This window comes from Megalobrama amblycephala, linkage group LG21, assembly GCF_018812025.1.
Source record: "Megalobrama amblycephala isolate DHTTF-2021 linkage group LG21, ASM1881202v1, whole genome shotgun sequence".
Classification (NCBI taxonomy): Eukaryota; Metazoa; Chordata; class Actinopteri; order Cypriniformes; family Xenocyprididae; genus Megalobrama; species Megalobrama amblycephala.
The window spans coordinates 19,588,865-19,601,663 of record NC_063064.1 but is presented as its reverse complement, the minus strand read 5'-3'; the positions used below and the strand labels follow the sequence as shown (position 1 = coordinate 19,601,663).

At 33.7% G+C, this 12,799-nt stretch overlaps 1 protein-coding gene across 2 annotated transcripts in view; it reads left to right on the top strand.

The window, feature by feature from the left end:
- arhgef10la (Rho guanine nucleotide exchange factor (GEF) 10-like a) overlaps positions 1 to 12,799 on the top strand; it is a 145,983-nt gene that overhangs the window by 34,644 nt on the left and 98,540 nt on the right. The window contains exons 5-9 of one of the 2 annotated variants that reach the window (XM_048173225.1): positions 83 to 172; positions 1,047 to 1,174; positions 5,485 to 5,568; positions 11,437 to 11,545; positions 12,351 to 12,454. In XM_048173225.1, coding sequence (XP_048029182.1) covers positions 83 to 172; positions 1,047 to 1,174; positions 5,485 to 5,568; positions 11,437 to 11,545; positions 12,351 to 12,454 — 515 coding nt within the window. The remainder of the gene's footprint in view (positions 1 to 82; positions 173 to 1,046; positions 1,175 to 5,484; positions 5,569 to 11,436; positions 11,546 to 12,350; positions 12,455 to 12,799) is intronic. The other variant, XM_048173226.1, reaches the window with a different exon arrangement.

Here is a 12,799-nt window from a genome sequence, read left to right as displayed (position 1 = left end):
TTCTTGTTTGAGAAGCCATTTCACTCAGATATATATCACAATAGGGAAGAAAAGACTATTGTTTAATTTTTTTTCTTTCCAGGTGAGGCCTCTGCCGAGTCTGAACACCAGGCGGCTGATCTGGAGGTGATCTATGATGATGTGCCCTGTGAAGATGTGTCTTCAGGAGAAGGTCAGTGTCTGTCTGTGTCTGTCTTTCAGCGTAAATAGATCTCCCAGTCCCAGACTGTGTTTGATTGTTGCAGGCTTCTGCATGTTTCTTCAACTACAAGCACTTTTATGTAACAGGGTTTTTTTTATAATAAAATAAATGTTACATAAAACTGTTTTGGAAACGTTTTACTATACTTTTGTAATCCATCTCTCTACTGTTAAAACTTTTAAAAATTCTATAGTTTTATTCTTCCAGATCCCAGTCTTAAAATATGAAAATGATCCCAGATCCCGGTCTTAAAATACTCTTCCAGATCAGTCTTAAAATATGAAAATACATCACAAAATATACATACAGTACATATATTTACAAATGATGGTTAACCATTGTAATATATTTTTTTTTTTTGTGTGTGTGAAAATTATTTATATCTGTTTTTACACAAATTACTACCAATAGGTGAGTCAACATTTGGTTTAAAGTTAGTGTACTTGTTTACCATGCTTGAAATAAAATATGAGATATCTGACAAACAAAGAAAATAAGGTGAGCAGACTATTTTTAATTGTGCATAATTTCTAATCAGACTGTTGTTTTGTCAAATTATACAATAGATATGAAAAAAATATGTGTGTATTTAGGATGCTAGTTATGAAATTAAGTTGCTGTTGACACCACAGAATGTTATCAAACACAATGTATCATTTGAGATGTGGTGGAAATGAAATTTGGCCAAAAGTGCCTATAGTTAAAGAAACACCCTTCTAGTCTAGTTTGATTTTTATGTGTTATGTTACAGTTGGGAGATGTTTTTTTGTATCAGCATGTCATTGTCAGAAGACCTACAGTATTTACAGGACTGTACTGAAACCTGCATTGCTCTGTGTGTCAGCTGACTTGATCTATGAGGACGTTCAGAAAGAGGAAGGCTTGCAGGGGCCCAAAAATGACTGGAGCTCAAGTGAGTTTGAAAGCTATGATGAGCAGTCCGACTCTGAGAGGGCGCCAACCCGCAGCAAGGTGCGTGTGTGTTAGTAGATTCCCACAACTGCAATAATTACATCCTGCCAAACGTCTGATTTATCTTCAGACACATTTCCACATTCCTCATAATGATAAACCACAAAGGTCCTTAAAAAGATTTAAACCCTCTAAGGTTGCAGGCTGATTGATTGGTATGTGTTTCGATGATTTATTTGAGATGCAGGCTCTTGTGGTACTTCGAATGTCTGTGAAGGTTTGCCTTGCCACCACAAGAGTGCAGTGTTGGCCAGCACTTGCCCAATCATTACTAACAACGGGCGTAACTGACACACTTTTCCACTGCTCTATATTGCTGCAAATTTGAATTCAGTGTGCACTGTGTTATCTGCCCTCACACGTTCATGAGGTCACACTGGTATGGAAAACACTTTGCCCAGGCGGCAGTCCCTCAGAAACCAATTTCCCATGGCCAGACTCACCTTTACCTCCACTGAATTAGGCTCTATAAGATTCCTGCTGCCAGACGACTCACGATAAGCAAGAATTAGATTGCTGAGTCTAATACCACAGTGATTTGAGCTCAGTTTAACCAGTTATCCTCCAGCTTTTTTGTGCTTGTATAATTGGAAAGGAATGGCTTTCTTTCGAAAGGTGTCAAAAGTTCCTTTAGTGGGCTTGTTAAGAATAAAATTAACTCAGAAGAACAAATAAGCAACAACTGTCTTCACAACAGCATGGAATAATTGGGATTGAGTTTTGTGATTATGTCAGAAACCTTTTTGTTAAGAAAAAAATAATAAACAGAATGTTAAATGTATGCAAAGCATATTTCTCTGTAGAAATTGTTTCATAAAATATATCTGAATATACATTATCATTTTAAAAAAATTATGTTTTTATTTAGCAAGGATCTATTTAATTGATCAAAAGTAAAAGTAAAGACTTTTACATTGTTACAAAGGATTGGTTCCTGTTTTTTTTTATTTATTTATTTTTTTTTTTTTATTAAGAATCAAATAATAACATTCTGGGAAAGTTCTTTTTAGGTTTTCTTTTTTGCAACCAAAAAATAATGTTCCCAGAACATTGCAGTGTGGTCATCTTTCAATTTCCTAAAAATAACTTGTATAGAATGTTTATGATATGATAACATTGATGATAAGCCTCCATACATCCAATTTCCATATCGCTTATACTATACTGGGTTGCGGGTGAGCTGGATGATAACTGATGTATAGCATTACTAACGTTGGAACATTAGAATATCGTTAGGGGAACGTTAGAATAATGTTATAATAATGTTAGGGGAATGTTAGAATAACATTAAGGGAACATTAAAATAACATTAGGGGAACGTTAAAATAATGTTAGAATAACGTTAGGGGAACGTTAGAATAAGAATAACATTAGGGGAACGTTAAAATAATGTTAGGATAACGTTAGGGGAACGTTGGAATAACAATAACGTTAAGGGAACGTTAAAATAACATTAGGGGAATGTTAAAATAACGTTAAAATAATGTTAGAATAACGTTAGGGGAATGTTAGAATAATGTTATAATAACATTATGGAAATGTTAGAATAAAGTTAAGGGAACTTTAAAATAACATTAGGGGAACGATTAAATTAATGTTAGAATAACGTTAGAATAACGTTAAAATAACATCAGGGGAATGTTATAAAAATGTTAGGATAATGTTAGGGGAATCCGTTATTATGTTAAAATAACCTAATGTTCCCCTAATGTTAAAATAACATTAGGGGAATGTTAAAATAACGTTAAAATAATGTTAGAATAACGTTAGGGGAACTTTAAAATAACATTATAATAACGTTAAGGGAACGTTAAAATAACATTATAACGTTATAATAATGTTAGGGGAATCTTAAAATAACGTTAGGGGAACGTTAGAATAACGTTAAGGGAATGTTAAAATAACATTAGGGGAACGTTAAAATAATAATAGAATAACGTTAAAATAACATCAGGGGAATGTTAAAAAATGTTAGGATAACGTTAGGGGAATGTTAGAATAACGTTAGGGGAACGTTAGAATAACGTTAAGGGAATGTTAAAATAACATCAGGGGAATGTTAAAAAATGTTAGGATAAAGTTAGGGGAACGTTACAATAATGTTAGGGGAATGTTAGAATAACGTTAGGGGAACGTTAGAATAACGGTAAGGGAATGTTAATATAACATTAGGGGAAAGTTAAAATAATGTTAGAATAATGTTAGGGGAACGTTAGAATAACATAATAACGTTAAGGAAATGTTAAAATAACATCAGGGGAATGTTAAAAAAATGTTAGGATAACATTAGGGGAACGTTATAATGTTAGGGGAATGTTAGGATAACGTTAGGGGAACGTTAGAATAATGTTAAAGGAATGTTAAAATAACAGGGGAACGTTATAATAATGTTAGGGAAATGTTAGGATAACGTTAGGGGAACATTATAATAATGTTAGGGGAATGTTAGAATAACGTTAAGGGAATGCTAAAATAACATTAGGTGAACGTTAAAATAAGGTTAGAATAACGTTAGGGGAACATTAGAATAACATTATTATAACGTTAAGGGGACGTTAAAATAACATTAGGGGAATGTTAAAAAAATGTGATTGACAAGCCAGAGGGCCAGTCGTTTACGCGATGATCACGTAAACGATTGGCTGATGTTTTTAAGGCCCTACCTCGTGCACAGATGATGTATATTAATATTATTCCCTTTCAGTGCACCTAATAAATAGTCTTTTATCAGTTAGTAAAGACAGTTTCAAGTAATATTGCAAAAGTGTATAAAACAAAACATCCTCTGTAGCACCTTTAAGGGAACGTTAAAATAACATTAGGGGAATGATTAAATTAATGTTAGAATAACGTTAGAATAACATTAAAATAACATTAGTGTAATGTTAAAATAATGTTAAATAATGTTAGAATAACGTTAAAATAACATCAGGGGAATGTTAAAAAAATGTTAGAATAACGTTAGGAGAACGTTAGAATAACATAATAACAGGGAACGTTAAGGTAACATTAGGGGAATGTTAAAATAATGTTAAAATAATTTTATAATAACGTTAGGGGAATGTTAGAATAAAGATAAGGGAACGTTAAAATAACATTAGAGGAACGATTAAATTAATGTTAAAATAACGTTAAAATAACATTAGGGGAATGTTAAAATAATGTTAAAATAACGTTAGAATAACGTTAAAATAACATTGGGGAATGTTAAAAATATGTTAGGATAACGTTAGGGGAACGTTATAATAATGTTAGGGGAATGTTAGAATAACGTTAGAGGAACATTAGAATAACGTTAAGGGATTGTTAAAATAACATTAGGGGAACGTTAAAATAATGTTAGAATAAAGTTAGGGGAACATTAGAATAACATTAGAATAACATTATAATAACGTAAAGGGAACGTTAAAATAACATTAGGAGAATGTTAAAATAACGTTAAAATAATGTTAGAATCACGTTAAAATAATGTTAGAATAACGTTAGGGGAACGTTAGAATAATGTTATAATAACGTTAGGGGAATGTTAGAATAAAGTTAAGGGAACATTAAAATAACATTAGGGGAACGATTAAATTAATGTTAGAATAACGTTAACATAACGTTAAAATAACATTAGGGGAACGTTAGAATAACATTAGAGGAACATTAAAATAACGTTAAAATAATATTATTAGAATAACGTTAGGGGAATGTTAGAATAACGTTAGGTTATCAACCCCAAACTTTTTAACATTATAACTTCTTTTTTTTAATATAAATATATATATATATATATATATATATATATATATATATATATATATATATATATATATATATATATATATATATATATTCTAGAATTTTTTTTAATGCTCCATCTGACACAATATTTATTGATTCAGGAATATCAGAGGCAGTGAAGGCAGAAAGATCAGATGAAGGCATCTTATTTGACAGGATGTTTCACAAACAATGGATAAGCACGAAATGACTTCCTACCTCTGTTTTGGACGCAGCCTGTGGCTTTGTTTTGGAAATGAGGAGGTGCTTGTCTGAAATTCACATTAGCGAGGGTGTACATGCATGCTGTCATAATTTTACCTTCCTCTGTCTATCCCATGCTGCTTTGACTTAAGAATTAAGTCACGCCCCTGGTTCCAGTAATTTCTCTTGCAAATGCTTTTGTGATTGATCCTGATTTTGCCTTGCCCTCATTCCTTAGTTTTCCTCACTTTTATGCTTACCCTTCCTTCCTTCCTCTCCATGTTACCATGCTATTGCGCTCTCACCAATGGCCTGTGTTGTTGCCGTGACGATACCCGTAGCTCTCCCCCGATGTGCGGCGACTGAGAGAACGTTACACCAGGACCAAACAGGAGCTAGCCATGAGACTGGGGGGCAGACATCAGGTACACTCATCCACGTATGGGGAACAATGGGCTTCGGGGGGTGTACTAGTTCAGAGCTGTCAATAGAGGCGATCACAGTCACCTGCATTCAAGATTACACTTCTTCGCTTTCAAACTTTTCCCTGCTGAAAGGACTAGTATGAATTTCCATGCTGGTTTATACTGGTTTATTATTGCTGACCAACATAGCTATTCTGTCCACCAGCCAAATGGAGTAAAAAAGACTGGTGGCATACTGACATCCCATGCTTGGGACCAGCATCCAAAGCACAGCAATATGCTAGTCTTTTTCAGCAGGGTAAGTCTTCATTCTTCATTTGAGTAGTCTCTCTCTGTCTTGTTTTTCTGTCTCTCTTTTTTTTTAAGGTCTGTAGTGTACAGAGGTGTTGTCTACGTTGTGTACTTATATAAAAATATTTTTTTTTACATTTTTTGTAATATAATTTAATATAATAATATATTTTATGAAAAAGATATAAAATAACATATAATAGATTGATTTACAGTTATACAATACCACTCCAAAGTTTGGGGTAAGATTTTATAGAAATTAATAGCAAGGATGCATTAAAAATTCTGTCATCATATACTCAGCCTCAAATTGTTCCAAACCTGTATGAATTTATTTTTTCTGCTGAACACAAAAGAAGATATTTTGAAGAATGTCAGTAATCAAACAGGCCCCCTTGACTTCCATAGTATGAAAAAAGTCAATGAATCACATCAACTATTTGGTTACATTCTTCAAAATATCTTCTTTTGTGTTCAGCAGAAGAAAGAAATTCATACAGGTTTGGAACAACTTGAGGGGTGAGTAAATGACTATGTAAATGAACTATCCCTTTAAGGACCCGATATACTTCAATATACTTAAAGCGGAATCGAAGAATGAACCACTGTGACGTCATTTAGAGCAAAATCGGGTCAAAAAGTTTGTTTTGTGTTTGTTTTGGGGGGATCGAAACAGCTTGCCAAAACAAACTTTCCGGAGAAGCGGAGAGTAAAAAAATTTTGTTGTAATTCTAATTGAAAGAGACACTAACACTGTTTTTTCATGATTAATACTGTAGAGCAGCTATTGTATAAAGTTGTATATAAATAAATGTGACATGATTTTTCGGGAGTGTCAAATTGCAGAGCTTGTGCAAACGTCCACATCGCTATGATCAGATGCTTTCTTAACTACTGTTTTCTCATCACTGTCATTTTTGTTTATTTTGTTATTAAGAGGAGAACGCACAGCACATATTAACATTCATTTAAACCCCGCTCTCAGCAGCTAACAGTATACCACTGCTCACATATTTCAAACTTCTTTTTACCACAAAGTGAAGAATGAAAAAGACTTGGGCCTTTAAACTGATCAAATGTGGCAGTAAAGACACAAAAGTTACAAAAGATTTCTATTTAAATAATGCTGTTCTTTTCAAGTTTCTGTTCATCAAAGAAGAGCAGTTTCCACTAAAATGTTAAGCAGCACAACTTTTTCCAACATTTATAATAACAGAAATGTTTCTTGAGCACCAAAACGGGATATTAGAATGATTGTACTGGAGTAATGTTGCTGGAAATTCAGCTTTGAATTCACAGGAATAAATTATATTTTTTAATATATTTAAAGGGTTAGTTCACCAAAAAATGAAAAGTTTGTCATTAATTACTCACCTTCATGTCGTTCCACACCTGTAAGACCTTCATTCATCATCGTAACACAAATTAAGATATTTTTGATGAAATCCGAAAGGTTTCGGACTCCTCCATAGTCACGTTGACTATTTTAACGATGTCTTTACCTTGAAGGTGGTGGATAAATTGCTGTCTATGGAGGATTCAGATACCTCTCAGATTTCATCAAAATATCTTTGTGTTCTGAAGATGAATGAAGGTCTTACAGGTTTGGAACGACCTGAGGGTGAGTAATTAATGACAGAATTTTCATTTTTGGGTGAACTAACCCTTTAAATAGAAAAGTTATTTTAAATTGTTGTAATATTTCACAGTTGTACTGCTTTTACTGTATTTTTGACCAAAGAAATGCAGCCTTGGTGTGCATAAGTTACTTAAAACATAAAAAAAAATCTTACTGACCCAAGGGTCATTCCACGAAATCGGTGCCTTTTCAACTTTGAAAAATTAAAAAAAATAAAATAAGTTTAATTTAAAAAAAAAATTATATATATGGAATGAAGACAACTTATATTGACAAGAAATTGTATTGGGCCATCTCAGGCTATATCATTTTTTAAGTTTATTACTACTTTTCTTCCTCATGTTTTGATATTTTTGTCAACCCTGTTACAGACATAATCATCACTATATACTACAGTTTTAATTAGAACTATGTAATAGTTTTTACATATATGAGCAGTATTTTTGTCCCATTTTCCACTGGGGTTGTTTCAAATTTGGCATTTTTTAAACAAATCTTATTTTTGTCATTCAGATGACCAAAAACATCCTAATTTTGAATGCTGATCACCTGTCAATTAAGAAAAAAAAAAAAAATATATATATATATATATTTACAAGAGAGATATTAAAAGAAGGGCTTTGTCCAAAACAAAATAATGTGATTGTTACAACTGAAAAACTTGGAAGGCCATTTCAAATATTATTTTTACATTATTTATGAAATTAATGACAGTAACAGGATTGACATAATGGTAACAGGACTGACCAGAGTAACAGGGATGATGGGACACATTCTTCAGCATACAATCTACATATTTTTTTAACATAATACTGTAAAGTTTCTTACTTTTTAATTTACATTATATTGTTTTGCATTCACTTTGCATGGCTGTATTAGTGAAACCTTTAATTTCTAAGAGATCAAGAGCCTTATTTATAAAATGTTGCACAGAAACCGTCCTAAATTTGATCTTATGATCATTTCTCAGATGTGCGTACGTGAGTTTCTTAGAATGAATGTAAACACAGAAAACGAGCATATGTCTCTATTTCAAATGTGAAATATATAGACTAAATCGCAAATAATCTTGAACTTGTGCGCAGCTGAATGGTTTCAGTTCTTGACGTTGTAAACAACACCTAATTAATGTCATTTACATATAAAAGATCACCAGTCATCATCCAAATCGTTAAGAATAGCTTAGATTTCCAAAAAAACTGCAGTAATCTGACAAGGAAAAGTGTGTACTGTACGTCTGTTCAGACTCTGATGTGGTGCTAAGCACTTTTCTACGTTTTTTATAAATATGAGCGTTGGCGTGGATTTAAGCGTACGCACACTCTAAGATCAAATCTGTGCATATGCACACTTTATAAAGTGTGAGCTACATCCTGTAGCTCAGTGGTTAGAGCATGGCACTAGCAATGCCAAGGTCATGGGTTCGATCCCAGGGATTGCAGATACAAATGTATAGTATAATGCAATGTAAGTCGCTTTGGATAAAAGCGTCTGCCAATGTTTTAAGGCTACTGTAATTAGACCTATGCGTCCATATGTTTTGTCTGTGTCAGTGTGTCCCCTCACAGAGCATAAAATATTTACTGCCCGCCGTGCCCGGCCAAAAAAAAGGTTGTTGTTTGGATTTTAATAGGTAAATACTTAAGAACCTATGAATGGATCATTATTACAGTGATTATTATGTTTCTAGCATGTTATATGTTTGGCAATGGTTCTTTAAACCCTAAGAGATGTAGTGTGTAGCTTTTCTTTTCTTAAACAAATGTGTTGAAAGATGTATCATGGCCATATTCCAGGCTGACAATGCCAATATTCAACAGGGTTAAAAATGTGAATGGTTCACAGAGCACAAAGAATCATTTTCACATAGGAAATGGACACTTCTGAGTCCTGACTTTAACCTCAGTGTAAGTCTTTGGGATGTGCTGGAGGAGACTTTACAGAGTGCTCACCTCTTGCATTGTCAATACAAGATCTTAACCAAAAATGTATGAACCTCCTGATGGAAATGACATCAGAACATTTATTTCAATCAAGAGGTTAGTCTTACATTGAGGTTAAAGTCAGGACTCAGAAGTGCTCATTCATGTATGAAAAAGATTCTTTGTGCTCTCTAAACCATTCTTTAACCCTGATGAATATTGGCATTGTCATCCTGGAATATGGCCATGATACATATTCCAACCTGTTTTTTTTTAAGAAATTAAAATCTACACACTCTGTTAGGGTTAAAATATATTATATATTAAGTTTATATAATACATTTAAATAGTTCATACTTGAATTACGAGATTCGTGTACCAACAATACTAATACTAACAATACTACAAATACAAACTAAAAATTTAACTGATATTCATATGCCACCCACACTGAATGATATAGACATCAATAATACACCTGGGATGACCTTTTAAAATGTTTGCATTTGACACAGATAAATGTTAAATACAGAGAGGATAAGGTGATTGTCATCCCTGTTACCCAAATGTCATGACCTGTTACCCAAAAAAGTAACAGGTTTGACAATTTCAAGCTAATTTGCTATTTGCTAGCAAACAGACCAGCAGATCACAAAAGCACATTTTGTACACTTTAAATGGATATTACTTGTAGATAATAATTGTTATTTTAAATAAATAAGTGTTTAAATGTACACTTCAAAAACGGTAACAGGATTGACATTGCATGATATCCCCCCTCAGTCAAACCTTATAAATCATCAAAAATAGAAAATTATAGAAGAGAGAGAAAAACTTATTTTTATTTGAACTGTTGGCATCCTGGTTTAGAGATGATGTACCTTCCTGGAAGTGATGTAACTGGAATGCACCATTATTTATACAGGGTTCTTTGGTGAGGGTAACAGGGCTGACATGAAATAGGGGACACCGATAAAATGATATTTATTTTATGAAAAATAATGTATACTTGTGCTAAAACATTGCTTGACAATAAGATTATACTTAGAACAATATGCAAAAGTGATTTTTGTATCATTTTGCATTCAGTTTGCAAATTAAAAGTCCTGCTGAAAAAGAACAATCATAGCAAGGGACAGGCCAAAAACCTTACCCGTATGAGAATAAATGCAATTTTAATTATTTAAAATAATATTTAATTGACTTTACTTTGGTGTAATATTGATAAAACTATGCACAGTATTGATATGTTTTTAAATCACAAATTTATTTGTTGTTATAGTACTTCTATATCTGGTTATTTTTTTAGGGACGCAAAAGGCACCGATTTCGTGGAATGACCCCCAAAACTCTTGAACAGCAGTAAAATTTTAAACTTCTTACAATTTTAGCAATCGCATATCCACTTTCCAAGGCACTTATCATTGATTGGAACATACTGTCTGTCTCTCTTTTTGCTCTTTGTTGAAAGTCCCTCTCTGTATCTTTCTCACTTTCTTTTATTCTGTTGTAAATAAACCATTCAACCATCGCTTCCACTATAAAGCATTCCACTTTGCTTCAGCTTCCCTAATCTCTAATTTGATTTAGATGAGAGTGGGATATGGGCACACTTGTGTGTGTGTGTATATATATATATATATATAAAGTAAACAGCTCTCATGTGGTTCAAGCAAGACATTTCCACATGCTCTCTATTAATGACCTGGTTTTGCAGAGATGGGCCGCCCGCCGCCTTTTTTAAAATATAAAAATATCTCTGGAGCCTGATTTCCTCTCACACACTTAGGATCTTGTGGCCACTGAAACGGATCTCTTTTGAGCACACACCCAACTGCCACCATGCTGCACTGAACTGGTGTCTCACAAATGGCAGGCAAATCCGAGCATGACTGTTTACGCTCGAGGGCTTGAGATGGTCGACCTTTTTCTATAAGGTTGTACCACGTCACTGGTTATAGAGGAACACCAGCTGGGCTGCCCATGATTTTCTGTTCCCCTCTGGTCCCTTTGCAGGTCCATCAGCTGATGCGGGCGGCACGTAGCGGAACGAAAGATGGCCTGGAGAAGACCAAAATCGCTGTGATGAGGAGAGTTTCATTCCTACATAAAAAGGACCACTCAGGTAATCTAAGAATGATTTCATTTGAGAATTTATCTTCTTTCAAGCACTCGTCCTGACCCCGTTTCCATTGATAGAAAAAAATTCTATTCAGGAAAGAAGCAATTATACATTTCTAATGTTTTTTTTTTTTCCCTCAAAGGAATAGGGCTGTTCATTAAATTAAGCTAGACCTCTTTAGAGATGGTAGATGATCTGACTGCCACAGAGTCAGACATGATAAAAAGGTTGATGGAGTCCAGTACCGCTCAGTGCTTTCTTATATTCTGCTTTTAAGTAGAGAATTGACTCCTAGAGATAGAGGCTGACACACAACATGATGTGAAATATTTGGGAAGCAAGAAAGCATTATAAATCAGACTGGGTCTTTAACATAAAATGGTACGGAAAAAAGCTGATGAGGGCATTTGATGCACAGGAAAATTGGCTGGAATTGGTCCCCATAATGCCCTTCTGCACAATGGGAAAGACTGGTGCGATGCCTATCGAAACGGCACTCTAAACGACATACCACACAGCGTATAGTGCTAAACATTTGATTTGGAGGTTATAATTTCTTTTATTATTTTGAGAGCCTGCAAAAACCTGAGTGAAGATTTTAAGCCTTTGGGAAAAGGTGCAAAATTGTATGTCAGATGGTTTTCTTTTGTAGCCATGTGAAGTGAAAGAATGTTTGGATGTGGCTTAGAACAGCCTGTTCCATACTAAGTTTGGATCTCTTCTGAGTTGTAATAAGAAAATGGGTGAATATGTATTCTTAGCTTTGCAGACATATATAATATGAACATGCTTTTGTGAATGGTGACAGATGACACTGAGGATGATACAGGGTATCTGGATGTGATGGTATCAGAGGCAAAACACCCACCTGCACAACTGGGACCAATGCCAGATGGGCTTAGCAGCCAACAGGTGTGTGTTTATGTGTTTATTTGTATAAAAACATTTTAAATTGAGTATTTACATAGTCCATGCCAAAATAAAGTAGTAAAATGTGCATGAATATTTTCAACAAAAATTAAGTTCAAAAATTCAAATTCATATAGCTATGTCATTGTGACCATAATGTCTTGAACTTTAATTTATCTGTTGTCCTGCTTACTTTGGACGTTGTCCAAATTTAAATCAACATTGTAGACTTACTGTAGTGAAGGCAAGAAGACGGATTTGTACTTACTCCAAAATAGAATTCTGTTAATTTTTTAACCTAGAAATCTTCTGCAGTACGGCTTTAAGTTATATAGGCCACATACGCAA